We start from the raw sequence: 20,123 nt of genomic DNA, 5'->3' as shown, positions 1-20,123 counted from the left end.
CCCCGCTGCGCTTCCGCGCGCGCCGGCCATGGGCGTTTGCGCTGTGGGCCCTCGGGGCACAGGGATTTCAGGGACAGCCGCATGCCTGGGGGAAGGGGCATTCACCCCATCCTGCTCCGCGGGCCTGAGAAGGGGCACATCGCTTCATGGCTGGACGGGACCTTGTAGATCACCGGATCCAGCCCCCTGCACTAGGCAGGAAAAGACAACTGGGGCCCAGCGACGTGACTGCCCAGTCTCCTTGTGAAGATTTCTAGGGTAGGTGCCTGCACAGGGTCTGTCTGTGGGGCAGACCCCCCATGCCAGAACCAGCGCATGCCCTGAACCGCCCCATCCTACCACCAGCCCCAGAGAGGTTTGGAGCCAGATGAGTTTGATACCCTTGGTCTATGCCATGTCCTGCAGGCTGTGCCTTGGGCCTGTTCAGGGTCCCCAGGGCAGGCTGGATGGTAGGGCTCTGCCAGCTGGATCTGACCCAGGAGCTGAATGCATATTTGACAACAGAGATGTGGGGTGGAAAATTTTCCAGTGCTTTATTTTTTCCATGAGAGATTTTTCATTTCTAAAAATTCATTGTTTCACAAAATTCATTAGTAACAATAAATAGATGCCAATGCAATATTAGGCAAGCATGGCAGTTTCAAAGTTGTAATTAATGCTTTTCAGGTGTTTATCCCTAGGAAGTGTAATGAGAGAGTATATACGTTTTATTGATTTATAAACAAGAGACTAAGTACACTCCCAGAATAATCCAAACCAAAAATCAAGTTATGAATTCACCTAATTGGCTGTGCAGATCAAATCAAAACCAAATGAACACACCACTAATCTCAGGGCCACCCTGTCCTATCCTGCAAAACCTGAGACCACAGTGGGTCCCACAGCCATGGGGCTCCCTGGATCTGGCTGCTTACTACCTTCCACCCCCCATTGCCGACACTGCCACCACCACCGCTGGCTTCACATCCAGCTGCTTGCCAGCCTCCCCCACTGCTGCAGCCAGCAGCTTCTTCACATCAGGGGTGCCCAAAACTATTTGTTGCAGGAAGCCCCAAAAAATTGTGGGCCGGCCCTGGCTAAGTTGGTTTCTATTTCTCAAAATCTCTTGCTTCTGGAGAATTGGTCAGAAATGCAGTTAATGAAGAAGATGCAGCGTGATGATAAATTGCCTTTGCCCATAGACTCATTAGTAAAAACATCCTTTAGCAAAAGACAATATGGTTCAAGTAGTTCTGATTCAGATTTGCCTCAACCTGATTCTGAAATGGAACTAATAAGTAGTGCAAGTGATTCTCCAGATAGTAACAGTGAAACTGGAGGTGCCACAATGACCTCAGTGGAAGAGAGTTAAACTCTGTTGAAGTAGATGAGTGGGCAACCATGGCATATCATGGACAGTTCTTTGGGTGTGCTAAAATTAGTGTCTCGGCAGTTTTCAGTGCCTTTGTTTTTTGTCTTAAATTTAAACAAACAGAGTAAGGGAAGTACATGCTATTATGTGTTTTTTACAAGTATTCCAATAAAAATAATTTCTTTCTACATAATGCTTTGAATTTGTTAGGATATAACATGTAAACCACATTAAGTGTGCTGTACTTAAAATTTTTCTTAATCGTATATTTCAGTTCAAATACTTGTGGCTATTGGGACATAAAATTAACATGGGGAACTTTTTTAGGTGTGTTTACTAAATATAAGTCAAATAAACATGCTAAATCAGATCATGCTCTATTTAGGGCATTCCAGAAAATTTTCCAATTCAAAATGTTCTGGAAAACCCACATCTCTTGCTAATGCACCCTTGACATATGCTAAAGTTTGACACCCTTGCTATATGCTAATACAATGTTAATGTGTGTGGTATTTATAACACCAGTCTGCAGAATTAATACATCACCACACAATTGGATTACATATCATAGGACCTAAAAATTGTGCAAGAAACTAGATGATAAAATAATCTATTGTTTCTGTTATCCTGATACCCCCTGCCCACTTTTCTGTCCATCTGTCTGTCTGATGTATATGACCATTTAGACCAGGCTTGTTCAACATGAAGCCCGTGGGCTGCTATGCGGCCCTCCAAGCTGTTTTCTGAGACCTGAGGTGCTGCAACAGGAAACAAAAGTAAACACTGTACTTTTGTTTCAGGGGGGTGATGTGATACTGCTTCCTGTGAGGTCTTTGAATATGGCTTGCCAGCCCACTGAGTGATAAAAAGTTCATGATCCGGCCCCACAATCAAAAAAGTTGGACACCTCTGATTTAGACTGTAATCCTTTTGAGCAGGGATATGTGTTTTCATTAGCATGCTGGTGTCACAGCCATGATGAAGATTTTTTGTTTTGCTGCAAGGCAAGTCAGATCAAATATGTTAAGGTTGCAAAACCAGACATACAGAAATTAAGAAATACAAAAATTAAAGCTGACTGTGCAATATTTAATGGCATATTCACATGCTGTTCTGTAAAAGGAACCCACATCTGTCAGTGCATGAGATGAATGATACTTGCTGACGGAGCAGCCATCCAATTTTTGTTTTATTTTCACTGTTCTGGGTGTATGGCTTTTGGCCTTATTTATTGCATTCTATTCAAATCCTTCTCATAAGAATGCAATATTCTGAAAGATAAGCTAATAAAATATGATCTAATGAAGCTACTATTAAGTAGGTACATAACTGATTGGACAGGCAGCCATCAATAGCTCAATGTCAAACTAGAAAGAGGTAGTAAAGAGGGATTCCCAGAGGGTCTTTCCTGGATCTAGTGCTCTTCAATATCCTTATTTGCATCTGACACCACTTTAGAAGACAGGAAGAGGATTCAAAAGGATCTTGACAAATTAAAAAAAAACTAATGTCAAATAAGGCAAGCTTAAAAATACTTGGGAAAGGAACACTGAAATGCACAAATACAAAATGCGGAATGTATGAGTGAGCACAATACTGCAGAAGAGGATTTCTGGGGGTTATAAGGCTGTTTGGACTCAGCAAAGTCATATTGTTACAAACAAACAAAAATGGTAATAGCATATTGATACAAATTTAAAAGCCTTAAATTATTGCAGATTTTTTAAACTTCTAATTTTTTTCAGCCTGACAAACACAAGGGCAACACAATGAGTAGAGGTAAAGGAAGCTTTTGTCACCCTGTCATGACACAAAAAAACCGCTTCCTCTGCTCCAGTCCTCAGTGAACTGCACAACTTTACTTCTGTGCCCCAGTGATATATGACACGCAGAGATAACCTCTGTCCTAGGAGTCCTTTCTTTATAATATTATTTGGTATAACTTTCCCTAGTGCAAGTTTACCTGTTAATGGGAACATTTTTTCCCAGTATGCCTTTTTAAAACTGGTCTTTTCATCTCTATGGTTACCATTTTGCAGCTACTTGCTGCTGTTTCTTGTCCTTGAGCTGATAAATCCTTAGTTCCTCTGGTGTTTTTCTCTAGTTACCCCCTCTTGCTTGTGAGAAGTTGGCATAATGATAAGTTAAAATTTAGTAACGTTGACAAGAGAAAGCAGGTAAAGACCTAGTAACAGTAAGAAGGAAATATCAAGGACAGGAGGGAAAATAACTGATTTGGCATCCCAGCTTTATTCTAAAAACAACTTTGGAGGAAAACAGCTTTGGCGGAAAAGCATCAGTTTAGATTCCTTTTAAAAGCAGGGAGGAATGGACCCTGGTGGATTTCCAGGGGCGGGGAGTGTCCACATGTGGCCAGTGGGGCACTCCACAGCAAAGGCACAATCACCTGCTCTACTCAGGTATGGTAATGAGAACTTCAAGTCATTTGCTAGGAGCATGTGGGTATCCATCAGAACCTGGCTTGAGGTGATCTGCAGTACAATCTTTGTTCATTAGGGGCTTGTGTTGCGTATCTTTATATAGTCTGGTTTCTACAAATAGCTACTTGTGCGATTCATTTTTTATATATGAGTGTGCCCCAGGCAGTTGCATAAAATTTTGCAGGATAGGAACCCAAGACAAACATATTTTAAGTGAAAAATTACTCTGCTTTGCAGTTTGCTTAGGTGTAGGACACATGAGATGACACTACTAAACCAGTGGCAGCATAGAGAATGAAGTAGTCTTAAAAGGGAGATTTTGCAGGTGAAATGGCAGTACTGCATTAAAGCAGTTTAGGACTCCCCTGCTTTTTAACAAATGGAATTTCACTGATTCCTGTCATCCACCCTAATGTCTATCTGTCTACTCTAGTCATTTATGCTAATTGCTGGGATATAAAAGGCAGCCTGAGTTTGGGGAGGAGTCTATGAAATAGCAAGATGACCTTTAGCTTTAAGTAAAGGATCTATGGAGTGAGACCAGCTGAAAGGTGGAAAAATTGAGCAAAAGCCTCTCTCTGGTTCCAGGCAGAGGACTGCAGGAGCAGAAAAGACCTGCACAAGGTTTATACAGTAGACCCTGAGTGGGTTGGGAAGGAAGTTCTCTGAACCAATCTTTTGTCCAGACACTTTTCTAGTTATAACCACACCATACAATTGCTGTACTCCATACAGTTTCTTTCTGTGTTGTATTTCACAACATGGAGTGACTTAGAAATAAGGATCATCAGATAATTCCTGCAGTATTTTGTATCTAAATGCAATTCTGCAACTATCAAACGTGACTCAGAAGCAGAGTGGTACCCACACTTAACTGCAGCATTTTTCTTAGAGAGATCACTGCTCTATACTTGATTCATGGCATATAGATAGAGTGGAACCTGGTTATATTTTGCATCCAGCAACAGTGCTGAAGCACTTATTATCTACCCTCCCAGCTCTTATGCATACATCTATAAGCAAGTAAAACCTGAGCTGACAGGCTCTTTTGGAGGCATGGAACCAAGCTAATGTATAACTGTGCCATGCTCCCTAGCAAGTTATTTTTCTGTGTGGGTGTAGCACAGGCTTGAGTCCTAATAGCCCTTCACTGTCATTCCTAGGTTTTTCTAACCCTTGGATCCATCATGTCACTTTCCACTCCCCACTCCCCTGTTTTGCATCATGTGCTATAAGCTGATTCATAACTATTTGTTTGGCATTTTAACCCTTCATTTCCCATCCAGCCTGCTTCAATTTCTATACTGCTTGGTCCAGCCCTGAAAACAACGAGGTGCTTTGCATGCAGAAAGCTACTAACTGGCTGGTGTGATTCTGGACAATCACTGGTCAGAATATTCCAGATAATAGAATTTCACCCAGGGCTATCCAGATGAGCTAATTTAAAAAGCCTAGTAGAGACAGGTGTCAAATCAACTACCATGCAGTGCAAGAAGCATATCAAACACCTCAAAAAGAAACACCAGCATTCAAGGGCAGGAAGGGTAGATTGTTGATGAAGTTTGTTGTTGAAGCTTAGCCCAGCAGCAGTTAATGGTTGCCTTAATTTTCACCCCCTCCTGGAAGCTGAGGCTTGAATGTTTTTCCGTAGTGAAGATGCTCCAGTTGGTCTGTAAGATCCCAGACAAAATCAAATACAAAGTAACTGTTAAATACAATCAGATTGTTTATTTTTTAGACCCAGCAAGCTGTCATGTCTATGTTCCATAAGCCTGGGAAATAGATTTTCCAAAGCAACCTGACTTGGGGTGTCTAGCCTGAGATAGTCATCACAGCTTCATGCCTGCTGCAGTCAGTAGTGCTCAATACTTTTAAAACACCCTGGTGCAAGTTGGTCACCCAAAACCAGAGGCCACTTTTTCAAATTAAATTATCAAATTATCCCCACCCCTCTTACTTGTGCAACCTTATCATTGGCCCCTGTAATGAGTGCAGGCTTTGCTTGAGGGTGGACAAAAGTGGAGCAGTGGCATAGTAATACCCACCTGTCCAGAGTGTCCCCACATCCATGCCTCCATCCCCAGTGGCTGCTGTTGGAGGTGGGCATGCAGATGGAGGGGACTATTAAGCCTTGGCATTGGAAGAACAACATGTATTGTTCACTCATAGATCTGTGTCCATTCTGCAGTGGTTTCCTGTGAGCTCCCCTGCACTTAACAGGTCTTTAAGTTATCTGCTGATACCTCATTCCTGCAGGGCCACTCACAGGTTAACAGGAAACAGAACAGTCCCAAAGGTAGCTTTTTTTTTTTTTTTTTTTTTTTTTTTTTTTTTACAGAGGGGCTGATTACTTCACCCTCCCTTCCACACTGGTGTCCACTAGCATTGATTGCTTGTTGAAGGGATGGTGATGGCCCATTAAGTCCTGTTTAGGTTCCACAGAGATGAGCAGACACCAGAGGGTGGTCTTCGTTGGATGTCAAGGGCTAGCAGGGGGCGAGGAAGTTGCTGGAAAAAATGTCCCTCTTCTGTTTGGTTTAGGGATTGGATCGGGGTCAGTGGGGGGGCATGGTCCTCTTCCTGCAATCTCTTGAACATATATCAACAACCTTTACAGCACCAGGACGTTGGCCACCATAGTCCATCTGCTTTATCTGTGGCAAATTAAGACGTTATGCCTGTGTTGTATCAGGGTTGATGGTAGTTGTATAAAGAGTTTAGATTATAGATTTGTATGAGATGGTTGGATGGAGATGATCCTGCATTAGGCAGGGGGCTGGACTAGGTGACCTCTGGAAGTAAGTCTCTTCTACCCTACTTCTCAATGATTCTACAATTTGTTTTGCCCTGCATCCCTGGTTCTCACCTGCAGGACGAAGAGGTTTAAAATAACTGTCCGATGTGACCACAGGCTTTTTATGGAGCAATGCACTGTCTTCTAGTGGTGACAGTATTGAGGGTAGGCTTGGAGGGGGAGGGCAGTGTAGGCATGGATGCTTGTAGTGTTCTCACCTTTATGCCATGAGCTCAAAGCATGCATTCAGCCAGTATGTTGCAGTGTTGGGGGAGCAAGGACTCTCCTGAGGGTGAGGGAGAGAAGCCCAAACTATGCACTAGGCTAGAGTCTCATTGATAATTGTTTTGATCTCTTGCAAGTCATGGGGAGCAAGATACTCATACCACTCTCTCAAGTAACTGTTGAATGTGAACATCACATTCAAAGGGATGCTTCTCATCTCTGCACACTGGTCATAGCTTGCTTGCTTCTTCCACCCTGGAAGTCACCTAAAAGCACCATCTGATCCAGAAGGAGCAGAGCATAAGTAGAAGGTCTGCCTCCTGCCCCAGTGAGCATCTCCTTTCTCCACTGTTTGGTCACTGTAATGCCTCGTGTAGGCGTTGTGAGTACAACACCACCCCCTAGGTCAGGGTCCTCCAACTCGCCTGCCACTATGAAGAGAAGGAGTGGGTTCAGTGGTGTTCTCTTCCCCTATAGGCCTGAAGACAGGGTACTCACAAGTGTGCTGCAGTGTTCCTTAGGGCTCTGCCTCCCCTACACCCTGTCCACTCGCCAACCACTTGGATACTCCACTTGTTGCCCCTATGATCTATGTTGGCCCCTTAACTATGGGGTCCAGGGTTGGCTTCAGTAGTCTGGCCCATTGCTGGGATGTTGATAAACCTGGAGTCTCACTCCCTGGTCTCAAGGGTCTAAGCCAGAGGTGTCTGGCATCCTCCACAAAGGAGGACACCTCTGGAATGATTTAATGCTGAGGGTCTGGGGATCGCCCATCCCCAGCCTGATGCCAGACACTGCTCCCTCTCCTTTGCTGTGGGGCAGTGTCTACTGTGCTGCCACAGCCAGCACGCTCCCAGCTGGCTTCCTTTACTCTCCTACCGGCTTCCGGCAAGGTTTTTAAATTTCCTGCGGTGGCCGTGTCAGCTGCTGCAATCAGCTGGCCACCGCCCCACCCGGGAAGCAGCTGCTTGAAGAGCTAGTCGCACAGCTCCTGCTCTGCCCCCACCCATCCAGATGGTAAGTTTCCTAGAGTGCTCTCTCCCCCTCTCCAGGAATGCCGGGGTTTGTCCCCAGCATTCTTGGCACCTATGGGGGCTTCTCACCACTTTAGTCAACTTTACCAGAGTCACATCAGGGAAAAAGGGGGCATCCTGCAATGATAGGACAGAAGTTCTAGGGATTTAATTTCATCTGCCATGTGGTAAAGCAGCAGTCCCCATACCTGCTGAGACTACATACCCCTAGCTTAGACACTGGGGTCTGGACAGTACAGCATGTCTGTTAGTACCTCACTTAGGAAAACACACTGTCCCCCTCAAACTTTAAGCTCCAAAGCATGCATCCAGGGGACAGACCCTGGGAATAATAAGGGAGAAGGCTGTGGGGAAGACTTTAGGTAGATAAGATGGGAAAGGGAGGTAAAAACAAAATGTTTCAATCAAAAAAAATTCCCTTGGAAAAGAAAGAGATAAACTTACAGACAGAATTTAAATTCACAGAGGAGGTACTAACTAATCAGGTAAAACCTTAAAATACAAAAAACTAATTCAACAGGTAGCAGCTTATACTATTCCTGTGATGTCTAATAAACTCCTGAATGTCAAGCTGCAGCACAAGGGCAAATTTATAATGCACTAATTTGAAAGCATCTCTCCGACAAGGAAAATCATTCTGCTTTGCCTCTATCCCTAATCATCTCTCATAATACAGAGGTTTCTCATCTGTGAGCAGAATGAAGGCTATTAATATTACAGTAAAAGACTCTGTAGACAGCGTTGTGCAGTGCAAGGGAAAAGGCTTATGTGCTGTCCTCAAATACAGCACATTAAATAAGAAAATAGATACTACAAAGAACAATGAGAGGGGTCCAGAGCGGAAATCGTATGATCATTAGCAGCCTCAGCAAAGAGGAAACAACTGAATGGATACTGCTGACTGAGCTCCATTCTGAAGCCTAGAGAAGTCCCTTCAGGTTCAGGTCAAGGTACACGGTGTAGGGAGCAGCTTTCCAGTTCCTGTCCTGTGGAGTAATTGAATGTCATCCTCTACTGAATCAGTAAAGAGCTGCAAAGCAAGTTACCTGTGAACTGTGCTGGACTGATTTATCCGCAGGTACAGAGAAAGACGACATTTTTCTGAGGAAATGGGATGTATTTCCTCGGTCATCCATTTTTCTCCATCGTCTCTGCTGAGAAGACACACAGGGATGTCAGTCCTAATGCAGTTTTAAGATCAGACCTCTGGCAACCGGACAGAAACGTTGACATTAGTTTTGCATGGGCCCCTGAGCAGGTATCAGACAGATGGACTTGGGGAGGCTTCTTAGGGCCACACCTCACTGGAAAGCTGAACTGTGGGGCAGAGGCAGTGCCTAGTCCAAAATGTTATGAGTTTGCTAGTCCTGCCCCAAGGCACTTCAGGTGACCCAGGAAGCATTTTCTGTCTTGAATCCTGCATAATTGGTTTCATTCCCAAGCTCCATTACAGTTTATCGCAAATAACTTTCATGGGTTATGACTCAATACTTCAGTTTATAGTAGGGATTTCCAAAAAATCTTTAGTGCCTCCCTCTGAGACCAGGAGCTTCTTTCACTAAGGAATCAACATTACTAAGGAACTAAGAAATCTTAGACAAGATTTGGCCTGCCCCAGCCAGGGACAGCTCGCAGTCAGCAATCTACAGGGGCGGGGGAGGGATACACCCAGGGGTGCTGCAGGACTCAGAGCAACCACTTCGGTGGTTCTCAATCTCTCTAGGCTCAAGATGCCCTCCATAACTTCCTGTGAGTAGAGCAGTGCCCATTCCAAAAGTAAATGCGCGACAGCGCGTGAGGCAGAGAAATTACCAGGCAGGGACAGCCCTAGCTGGCCCTCATCTGCTTAGCGCCTCACACCTCGCTCCTCTCCACACACTCCGCGCAGGTTCCCTGAAGGAGCTCAGGGCGGCCCGGCCTGCCGCAGGCCCCCGCTGTGGACCCGAGCGGCTTCTACCAAGCAGTGCCCGGGCCGGAGACGCAGGCAGCGCACCTGGCCCAGTGTCGACTGGACAGGACACGTAACCACACCCGCAACCCGTAGCTAGCACTAAGGCTCTAATTATAGAACACCCGGCGGCGCGTTCCTTAAGTACGGCTAGTGCCGGGCCCCGCTCAGGGATTGGCCAGCCGGCTCAGGCCGCGGCCGCCATTGGATGACCCGCCCACGCTGTCGCACGTCCATTGGTCAGGCCTGCCGGGACAGAGGGTTATAAACTTGAGGGCTGGCGGCAGCGTCATGTGGGGGGTGTTTGTGCTTTCTTTTGGGTGCTAGGCCGCGCTGTTCTTGGACCCATTGTTGCTTCATTGGCTGGCGTGGCCGGGAGCGCCTCTCCTGATTGGCGGGGTGGGGGGAAGTAGGTGGGTCTGGTACCGCCCTGCGGACGCCATAGAGTGGGAGTGGGAGCGGGAGCTGTGCTGCTGAGGGTGAGAATCGCCAGGTGAGCGGGGTTGGGGCGCCTTGAGGTTTGCATGGCTGTTTTTTCTACGTGGCCCTAGGGGCCGCGGTCGGGTTGTCGTGCGGGGGCAGCCTGCGGAGGGGGGGTGTCTGAAGGCCAGCCCCCGGGAGGGGGGCTCTGGCTGCCCAGAGCTGTATCTGCCCCCGCACACTGGGAAGCAGGGTCCCCGCCCCAGGAAAAAAAACGGGGGGTTTGAGGGTAGCTGCACCTTCTGGGCTCTTGGTGTTGGAGGGGTGCAAGCTTTTGTGAGCCCCAGCTTGCTTCACTTGGAAGACTGGCTTCCTCTATTCCACAGCCCCTTCTGGTGTCCCTGTACACTGTGAGCCCCTGGGCTGGCTGTATCAGGTGGCTGCAGGTGCTGTTCTCTCCTCCCTGCTGGGCTCCTGAAATGCTCTGGCCTGCTCTCCACCATATGCCTCTGTTGCTGTGTAAGATGCATGTCTCTCAACATCTTGTGCACATTGTCATAATAGACATAGGATTCTCCTTGTGTGGCAGCAGATTGCCAGTGTGTGGGCCCTAGGAAGATGCAAGGAAGTGGAGAAGTCTTTTCCCCTCAGCAATGGTGGCCCTAGGGTTGTTGGGGCTCTGGGCAGGAGTCATTTGGGGCCCCTTAGAGGCTTAATTTTTGATGACCTATAAGCAGGTTTGACACTTTCAATTTAACTTTGCCCTATCCCTGAAATTGCAATAAAATTATCTTAATACAATATTAATAATACAAATATTCAGTGTAACTTATTTTTATAAAATGTGGGGCTGCAGGTGGTTGCCTGGCTTGCCCTCCCCTAAGGCTGCTGCTGCCCTCAGCTTCTTATGGTTTTGCATGTGTTGGGGTCTCTCTCACCGTTGACTACTTCCTTGTTGGCAAACAAAGCCTATGTTTGGTTTCTGAGAGTGTTCCTATAAGGAAAAGGCAGTGCCACTTGGGCTAGGCAGCAGGGCTGTAGCTAATAACACTGGCACTGGCTTTGTTGCAAGGCTTTGGGCATATGCTTAGTCTATACTTCCATTCTCTTTTTTGTTTTTGGTGGGGGGAGTCAGGGGAGAATGGGAGGAAGGGATTAGCTATTTTTTTGCACCATGGCAGCAGCTTGCCTGCTTAGTACTGGGGTTGCTTGCTCAACTCTGAAAACATGAAATGGATACTCCACAAACTGGGTAGTGTCAGAATTAACTGTAGATGGGAGAAATAGTGTTACTTAATAAAATTTCTTGGGTTTGATTTGCCTTAAGGTATAGTTCCCAGAAACATTTTTGTGGGCGGTGGAAAGGGGAGGCAAATATCCAGCTCTGCAAGGATTGCAAGACTGCTATGCTTGGGTCATGAGGATTTTGTGACCGTTTCCAAACACTTCAGTGCTATACTGTCTACTTCAGGACATGTAGCCAGTGGAAACTATGCTATGGTATTAGCAGTTCTGGAATAGATGAACTTGCAGCACTTTAAAAGTTTTTAATGGTGACTGTCAGTTGTCACTAGAAGCCTTTTAAAATGATGGGAGATACTTGGATCTGGGGCTGCAAAATTTATACTTTGGACAGGGTTGCATCCTTTAGGAGTGTTTTATAGTGGGAGCTGAAAAATGCTATGCAGTAGAACATTAGTTAAGTACTTGCTGCTTGCAATGTAAGCAGTGGGCAATAAAATGGGTACTAGTGTTGCCTTATGCAGTTAAGCAAATTAGATGTTAACCTGGTATGTATGCAGGTGGGGTATATTCTTTGCTTTAGAAATACTGCTGGTTCCTGACTAGTGAAAACATTAATGCCTTTAGTTGTCACATCAAGCTGCTTTGCCCAACTTACAGTGGCTTTTCACTTCTAATTAAACTGTCAGTATTTGATTAGCACTCAAACTACTTCAGTCACTTTTGGTCTTGATTGCTTTAAAACAGCTGGTAACAGTTGTCTGAATAAATAAATAGTGAGGAAACATGGCTCCCTGGACCCCAAACTTCTAGGGGAGAAAAGGAGGGGAATCTTGCATATTTCAATGATCACTGAAAGTATCCTGATGGTGTTCTAAAGCAGTGGTTCTCAACCTTTTTTTGGACCAGGACCCATTTGTAAATGTCAATGGCCACTCCTGCCCCCCACACCCAGGCCACCAGTGTGTGGGTCAGAGAGTGGGTGTGTCTTGGGGGAGAGGGGACAAGCAGCCCCTTGCAGGCTGGAACTCTGTCAGCCACCAGGGGAAGAGTCATGATTTCCCACTTTTTCTCCTTTTTAGGGAGAATCCATTTTTAAAGTTTGTACACAACTCTCAAAGTCTTGTTACCCATGGGTTGAGAAATGCTGTTCTAAAGAATATTCTGAAAATCTTATATTTAAATAAGAATATAGCTTCTTCTTTTCACTGCAAGGAATGCTACTAAGCTTTTTGCATGCTTGCATGATTGATGAGGGGGATTTTAAATAAGTATGTCTCTCTTTTTTGCAGACATTGCTGCAATGGGGAACATCTTTGAAAAATTGTTCAAAAACCTCTTTGGAAAGAAAGAAATGCGAATTCTAATGGTAGGCTTGGATGCAGCAGGGAAAACCACCATCCTTTACAAGCTTAAGCTGGGGGAGATTGTGACCACTATTCCAACAATAGGTAGGTTTTACAAATGATTTGGTTCACAGTGGACTCTAATGCTAGCTCTAATTTCTCTGCTTTATGTTCACAGCTCATGCTAGTGCCAGTGATTATGTGAGTGGAGGAGCCTGGTCAGGGAATAGAGTTTTAACTTTATTTTACATTCCTGGTAGTAAAATGATTAGTGGCCACTTCATTCTAATGCAAAATATTAATAGAGGTGGGTTTTGACTGATGATGGGTTGAGACAGTGAAATGTAACTCACTTAAGGCCAGAGTTTGTGTTTTTGGGGGGTTTTTTATAAATAGGAGAAACCTGTGTTAAGCTAGTTCTTCTATTCCTGAACTAACTGTAAAAATCTCCAAGTGAGAAGGTTGAATTAGTGCCTTGAATTTCTAAGTTAGAGGTGAAGAGCATAATATTTCAACAGTAAATTACTAATAATAAGAGTTGGGTTTAAGAGTATTCATGTGGCCAGGTAGAACACATTCCTTAGCTCAACTATAAACGGCATCACTGTAGCTCTAATCATGCAACTGTTTCAATTAAGATGCTGATAAATGGGTCTAGATGCAGTGCAATAGGGTTATTCTGAAGGCCACTGCTATAGCAGAAAGTGTTTATCTACTAGAATGCCCATTGGAGCTTTTAAGTTACCACTTGTACATTAGTAACAAAACTGCTGTGCTTCCTAATGCCATCCCAAAAGGCTTCTGCTTAATGTTTGAAATGCTGAGGGGATACAGCAGGTGTAGGCCAGATGTGGCCCACCAGGCCATTCTATCCAGCCTGTGGGGCCCCTAAAAATTTAGATTGATGTTTCTGTCCTGGGCTGCCTGTCATGCAGCCCTCAATGGCTTGCCAAAACTCAGTCAGTGGCCCTCCACCTGAAGTAATTGCCTGCCCCTGGGATACAGTCTTCAACAGGGAGTTCCCATCACATAGTAAATGCAAGGCTGTTACTTTCTCAAGTCTTTCTTGGGTGATGCTGTGGAGGCTTTACCAGTGTCTGTAATCTGAATACCCTTTCTCAGAACTCGGATGCTCTGTTATACTGTGCATGCAGAAACCTCTGATTTTATTTTTTCCTAAAAGCCTTTACACTAATGTTGCATGGAGCTCCTGGCTTGTTTGATACAGCTGCTTCAAATTAACATGGAACCAAATATTGGAGGTTCTTCAAAACGTGTTTAATGCTAAACACTCTATCTTGCCTGTTCACAAACTTTCTTGTGGACTTAGTTGCCCAGAAAACTTAGTGCTGGGCTGATGCAACTCATTCACTTCTGCAGTTCTTCTTGTCTGAAGCTCCTCAGATTAATACAAACTGTTTCATCTGCAAAGTGCTAGTGAGGCAGAAAACTGCAACCTTTCAAAAGTACAAAGCAGCAGTACTGTTCTGTGTAGAGCAGTAAATTACTGGTGAAGATGCAGGCATCATCGAGCAATTCCCTGGCCGGTGTTGGGTAGCCTGAACCATGTAATCTGATGTTTGCTGACGTAAAGGAGATGAGAAACCTGGAATACCAGATGTAACTAAACTGCAGAAAACACTAAAAAGTAGTGTATAGTACTGTATAGTAACTTAATTCTGATGTAGCCAAGATTCCTTCCTAACCACTTTGATTTGTTCATATGATCTGCCTCTATCTATTCAGAATATGCTTCAGTTAAGTGATGGTGCTGTAGAAAGGGGGTGGGGGCAGTGGGGAAAAAGCTGCTGCTTCTACAGCATGAAGTTGTCCTATTTTGTGCTGTGAACTTCTATTCCCCTCTTTCCCTTCCCCACCCTCCCAGCTAAAAACAGGCAGGCTTGGCTTGGATTAGCACCTAAACAGGAAACCATTTAAGTATTCTTGGGTGCTACAGGAATTGACCTTCCCTCAACATCTGTATTGAGCCATCACTCTCCAGATAGTAGGGAGTATTACAGCAGGTCCAGTCTGCTGTATTAAATAGTCCAGAGTGGCTGTGACTTTCTGCAGATCCACAATGCCACTGAAAGGGCATTGGGTATGAACTTCAGAGTTGGGCTGCATTCCAAACTGGAAAGATGGTTCTTTTATACCTCAGATTTCAGTTCCAATAGTACATGCATTTCCTTATCTATAACTGAGTATAGCTGCATATGACTAAACTATCATATTCTACTTTAAATAATTGTATTTGAATAAAGAGTGTGGCCTCCTTCTCAAGTTTATCACTTTTTAAAAGGTCTCTTTCTGCCTTGGATTAAGGCTATGCGAGGGAAAACGTGTAGTCTACTCTATTAGATGGTGGCCCTGGTGACTGGTTCCATGAACTCAGGATGCTAACATTTTTGTTTCAGGTTTCAATGTCGAGACAGTTGAATACAAAAATATAAGTTTCACAGTCTGGGATGTTGGTGGCCAGGACAAAATCAGACCGCTCTGGCGCCACTACTTCCAGAACACTCAAGGTAAGTACTTGCCCCCCTAGTTGTGTGCATGTTCCTTCAGGTAGGCAAATGCCCTATATAAGTATTGTTTACCTTTAGTATGTATCCTTGTTTGCAGCATAATTTCTGACTGAGCATTCTGTGGAAGACAAGTAGAGTAGTCTGTAGAAAGATCACTGAGCATCCATCTGATGGCAGGACCTCTCTAGTTTTGGTTTTCAGTACTGCTGACTTAGTCTCACTGAGGCTTGTCCCTGCATCTGGCACAAAGTGTCACTGCATTGACCCTTCTTCTGTAGCAGGAGCTGTGGCACAGCTAGTGTTCAGGGGGTTAATGTCCCTTGTAGGATCACTTGAGATGCTTGGCCAGTAAGCTGTACTACAGACCATTGTGCTAGTGCAGGAACACATGCCTGACACAGAAATGTTGTTACTGCTCTTCACATTGAAATGCCCAAGTTCAGAGGTCCAGGAATCCTGCTGCTTCCACAACTAGACCTGTGCAAACCAAGCTTCTTTGAAGGTACTGAGGTGCTCTGTAGAAAGGAAGACATGCTTGCGTGTGTGTTTTGTTCCCTTGGCACTCTGGACCCCAGGTCTGTTAATACGTGTCCAGATGCTGTTCTCTTTTAGTAGAACTTGAAGTGGTATCTGGTCACAGTGATGGCACACCAGTAGAACACAAAGGCCAGTGATGACCTAGACTGGGGGAGCAGCTGGCAAACCAGTTGCCTCAATTGGGCAGGGTGTGTATGCCTGAAAGCCATGCTTCAAAGCATGGAAAAAATTGCCCTTGACTTTTTTTGGGGGGGCCTAATGTCCTGACAGCAACTGTTTTGATGTTGAAAGGTTTCATACTCTGTTTACAGCTTGGTTTTTTTTGCGGGGGGGGGGGGACATCTTTGGGGGGGGGCGGTGTTTTTTGCATGAACTAACATGTATTCATGGCCTAAAAGTTCAGTGTATGCTCTGTACAGCAAAATGGTCTGTTAGAGGCTGCAAGGCATTTTGTCCCATTGTCAACTTAATCTCCAAATTCTGGGAACTTGGTAGGTAAAGTGGTTTCTTGTAGCAATCAAGGCTATCGGGAAAGGATAGATGAAAAATATATCGCTAACATGGCAATGGGGAGAAAAACTGTGGATGTTTTGGACATGTGTTGGCTAAAGGCTACACTCTGTGGCTTGGCAGAGGACAGCAGGACATGCAGGAAGTAGACTATATAGAATGGTGTGGTGGGGGGGGATCTAGATTTGTTACTTGATGGTGCAGTGATGAGCAAAGTACAGTATGGAGAATGACTGACTAGTTCCTACATCTTACTAGACCAAGGGTGGCCAAAATATGGCTCACCCAGGGATTTTTTTTAATCTGGCCTGCAGCAGGTCCCTTGATCCAGGCACAGGGGGCAGCCCAGGCTGTGGCACATGTGGCCAGTCCTGCTGCCCTAGGCATATAGCTTGGCAGGGGTTGTGCAGTGGCCAGACTCCACTTCCCATCAGCTCACTGCCTGGCTGCTGCCAGTCTACTCCATTCCCACTGTTGGGGTAGGTGGTCTCTCCACAGAGACTAGCCTAGGACCCCTATGGGCAGGGCATGTTTGGCTGGTTGTATGGAATGGGGCCATGAGTAAGTAGGGAGTAGCAGCCAGGGCCAGGATCTCAGGGCAGTGACAGCATGGGGCTGGGGCCAGGATCACAAAGCAGTGACTGGGGCTGGGGCAATGTCTGGGCCAGAAGTGGCCCCCCACTTCCCCTGTAGCAGCTCACCAAAACTGCTTCAGTAGCACTCCAGCCCAAGTAATTGTTCACCTCCTTACCAGGCTGAGAGAGTGTATACCATCTTAATGTTCATTTTGTTTGTATGCTTATCTTGACTTAGACTTGGGAGGTTTGCCTTATGAAAGGTCAAGTAATTGTTTTGGTTACATGTCCAGAGCTTAATGTGTGGTGTTTTGTTTTGTTTTTTTCATTCCTTCTACTGAAGTAGATCAAAATGACCCAATTATTGCTGAACACTGATGGCTCATGTCCTCTGACTTCCTAACTAGGCTTAATCTTTGTTGTGGACAGCAATGACAGGGAGAGGGTAAATGAAGCACGAGAAGAACTCACCAGAATGTTAGCAGAAGATGAGTTGCGGGATGCTGTGTTACTAGTGTTTGTCAACAAACAGGTAAGGTACCATCTTGTCTTGGCCTCTTCCAGGCTCTTATGGACCTTGCTATCTGAACCTAACCAGTCAAACCTTTCCAGATGAGCCTTCCGATAGCCTGTTAACAGGCTTTTCTTAAAGTTAATGTAGCTGACAATTGAAGCCAGTGCTATACTAAGCTTATCACAAGGACTGCCCTATGGTTGGGTGCTACCCAGAGACTATGGGCAAGCCCCCTGCCCCCTCCCCTGCCAATTGCACATGTTTTGGAAGGATACAGCTTTGTAAGGCATCCCAGGAAGAGTGCTGTTTGGGTGGAGCAAGTAAAACATTCTAAACTCTTTCTTCTCATGGTCATGTTGGATAAATTGACTTTGCATCATAGCTGGTGAAATTTTATAGTTTCAATTGCAAAGTTGACCTAATGTCAGTCTGCACTGTTGCTGAATGCAGCTGTCTAGATTCTTTCTGGTATCTTTTTCTAATATGCTTGTAAACTGTACCAGCTTCTAGTATTTTGCCTGAAAGACTTGCTCTTCCTTCTGCTCCTCCCTCCCTTCCCACTACTTCTTGCAATGGACAGGTTGGTGAATACTATGTGCTTTGCCACAAGAAACTTTAAATACAAACATGCATCCAAATATGGATTTCTAGACCACTTTAAAAGAACCCCAACTTATTTATTATAACTATGCTACTCTCCCTTCTGATTATCCCCAAAAGCTTTTAAATGAAAGTTGTTAAGCTTTAGACACAGTTACTAGTTCAACTATAGCCTCTATTGCCTTTCTTGTCTCATGCTCCCTGAACAGTCCTGCATTGCAGCTTTTCCTCTAGTAGCTTCCTCAGCACTTCTACTGGGTTGGAGATCTCTGTAGCTTGACATGGGGCAGTCTCCTATTGAAACATTCTTGCCTGTTTCACTTTAAAGAACTAATTGTGTCCCTTGTTACAAGACTGTCTGATCTGAATTTCCCCACAGGATCTTCCTAATGCTATGAATGCTGCAGAGATCACAGACAAACTTGGCTTGCATTCCCTTCGTCAGAGAAACTGGTACATCCAAGCAACGTGTGCCACCAGTGGAGATGGGCTTTATGAGGGTTTGGATTGGCTCTCCAACCAGCTCAAAAACCAGAAATGATCCGTTTGTGGCGTATCTTAGCAAAGTGAGCCCTGCTCTGCTGTTTGCAAGAGTGCATGTACGGATGTATGCATGGATCTGAAAATGGGAGCAGCTTTTCTCACACTGTGCCTTAAACATGCTATAAAATGAAACCAACTGTATTGTATTTTAAACACTACCTTCCATAGCAATGTAGCATTCTTCCACCAGCAAGGGGAAACTTGAAGGATATCATGGTACTTGATCAGAAAAAGGAACTTGGTCAGTTGGAGGGGGGGAAAAACCTGTTGTGTAAAATCTGAATTCTAGTTTAATAGTGTTGTGTGTGCTACACCTCCCTCTGTGTAGCCTGTTTGTAGCACAGTTTGATTCCTTTCAGTCACTTTTGAGGAGAAACATAGCTTTTAATAGCCCTGACTAACATCCTAGAACTGTATAAACCAGCATGCTACTTGCTGTTGCACACCCTGAGCAAAAGTATTCTTGTAGTGTAAGATGTTTCCTTGAGGTTGATCACCACTCCCAGACCATTTTGTGTTCTCTAGTGGAGCTGGTCTAACCTGTTCTCCCATATATAACATACCTCATTGTCAATGTTAGGGGTTGTTTGGACCAAAGCTTCATCAACCCCATCCACAGATTGATCTTTCTATAGCTAATCCATTTGCCATCCCAGTAGAAAAGTTGGTTGGGCAATGAGCACTTTAAAGGGGCTGCTATAAGATGGCCAGAACGAAGCTTGAGGGGGAGCCAAGTGACTGGTGTAACTTTTCAGTGTTTTAATCACTACCCTTGAAATGAGACCTCCAAAAGCATTGCCTCCCACTCTTTCTTTATACAGATATCCCAGACTAGCAGGATATTTGCTACTTAAAGATGATTTTATCTTGCACAAGTCAATTTTGTTTGATTACGATCATCCAAAATGTTATGCTGGGGAACCCTATTAATTTGTCTGCATTTCAGCCTTTTGGTTTCCAGGGGGTGGAAGTGAAGCAATTTTGGGGATTAGGACAGACCAGTTAGCTGCACCTGGTAGGCAGGTGCATGTGGACACTAACACTACAGTTTTCATTACTGGAATCCATTCACTGTTGTCAAACTGCATACATTTTGCCAAGTTCTGCAGTCCTGTGTCTGACAACTTCTCTATTGACTTTCTTTTAGTTGGTTCATCTCACCTGAAATCTCCACTTGGGTCCATGTGGAATAGAGACACTAATGTGGAAGGAAAGGGTAGTGAACTTTGTTCAATGTCTGTGCAAAGCATCATTGCACACAATGTGAAGCTTAATGTTTTGCCTCTTAAAGGCTTATTTTTAATATTTGTGACCACTTGGGGAGGGGGAAAGTTCATTTAAAAGTCATAACTTGTGTGTCAAAATTTAAGCTTTAAACATATGAATCCAGAGTGGGGAGGAATATAAAGCATGAATCTAATAAAAGCCAAATCCTGTATCTGAATTTTTTTAACAATGTTGTGCACTTCAGAGATCCTACTAATAATAAAGAAAATCTATCCTGAAATGAGAAAT

The 20,123-nt window shown here is 44.7% G+C and overlaps 1 protein-coding gene and 1 long non-coding RNA gene across 4 annotated transcripts; one reads left to right on the top strand and one right to left on the bottom strand.

The window, feature by feature from the left end:
• Positions 1 to 13: 13 nt before the first annotated feature.
• Positions 14 to 20,046, top strand: LOC149867091 (ADP-ribosylation factor 2). Of its 3 annotated transcripts, none has more exons than XM_090044741.1 (5): positions 14 to 258; positions 12,748 to 12,906; positions 15,219 to 15,329; positions 17,359 to 17,483; positions 18,445 to 20,046. In XM_090044741.1, the coding sequence occupies exons 2-5, from the start codon at positions 12,759 to 12,761 to the stop codon at positions 18,604 to 18,606; spliced, it is 546 nt and encodes a 181-aa protein (XP_089900867.1). In that variant the 5' UTR covers positions 14 to 258; positions 12,748 to 12,758; the 3' UTR covers positions 18,607 to 20,046. The 3 variants fall into 3 exon arrangements, with proteins under 3 accessions (XP_089900867.1, XP_089900866.1, XP_089900868.1); XM_090044740.1 differs by lacking the exon at positions 14 to 258 and adding an exon at positions 10,153 to 10,286; XM_090044742.1 differs by lacking the exon at positions 14 to 258 and adding an exon at positions 10,245 to 10,272.
• LOC149867092 (uncharacterized) lies at positions 276 to 10,039 on the bottom strand. Its single transcript, XR_016441982.1, has 3 exons — positions 9,658 to 10,039; positions 8,892 to 8,999; positions 276 to 5,462 (listed from the first exon to the last, which is right to left on the bottom strand). It is a non-coding gene; the product is annotated as an uncharacterized LOC149867092 (long non-coding RNA).
• Positions 20,047 to 20,123: the final 77 nt, after the last annotated feature.

This window comes from Crocodylus siamensis, chromosome 4, assembly GCF_052110815.1.
Source record: "Crocodylus siamensis isolate JL-2025a chromosome 4, ASM5211081v1, whole genome shotgun sequence".
Lineage (NCBI taxonomy): Eukaryota > Metazoa > Chordata > Crocodylia > Crocodylidae > Crocodylus > Crocodylus siamensis.
Note: the sequence above shows the minus strand (reverse complement) of the source record. Positions and strands in the feature narration are given on the sequence as shown.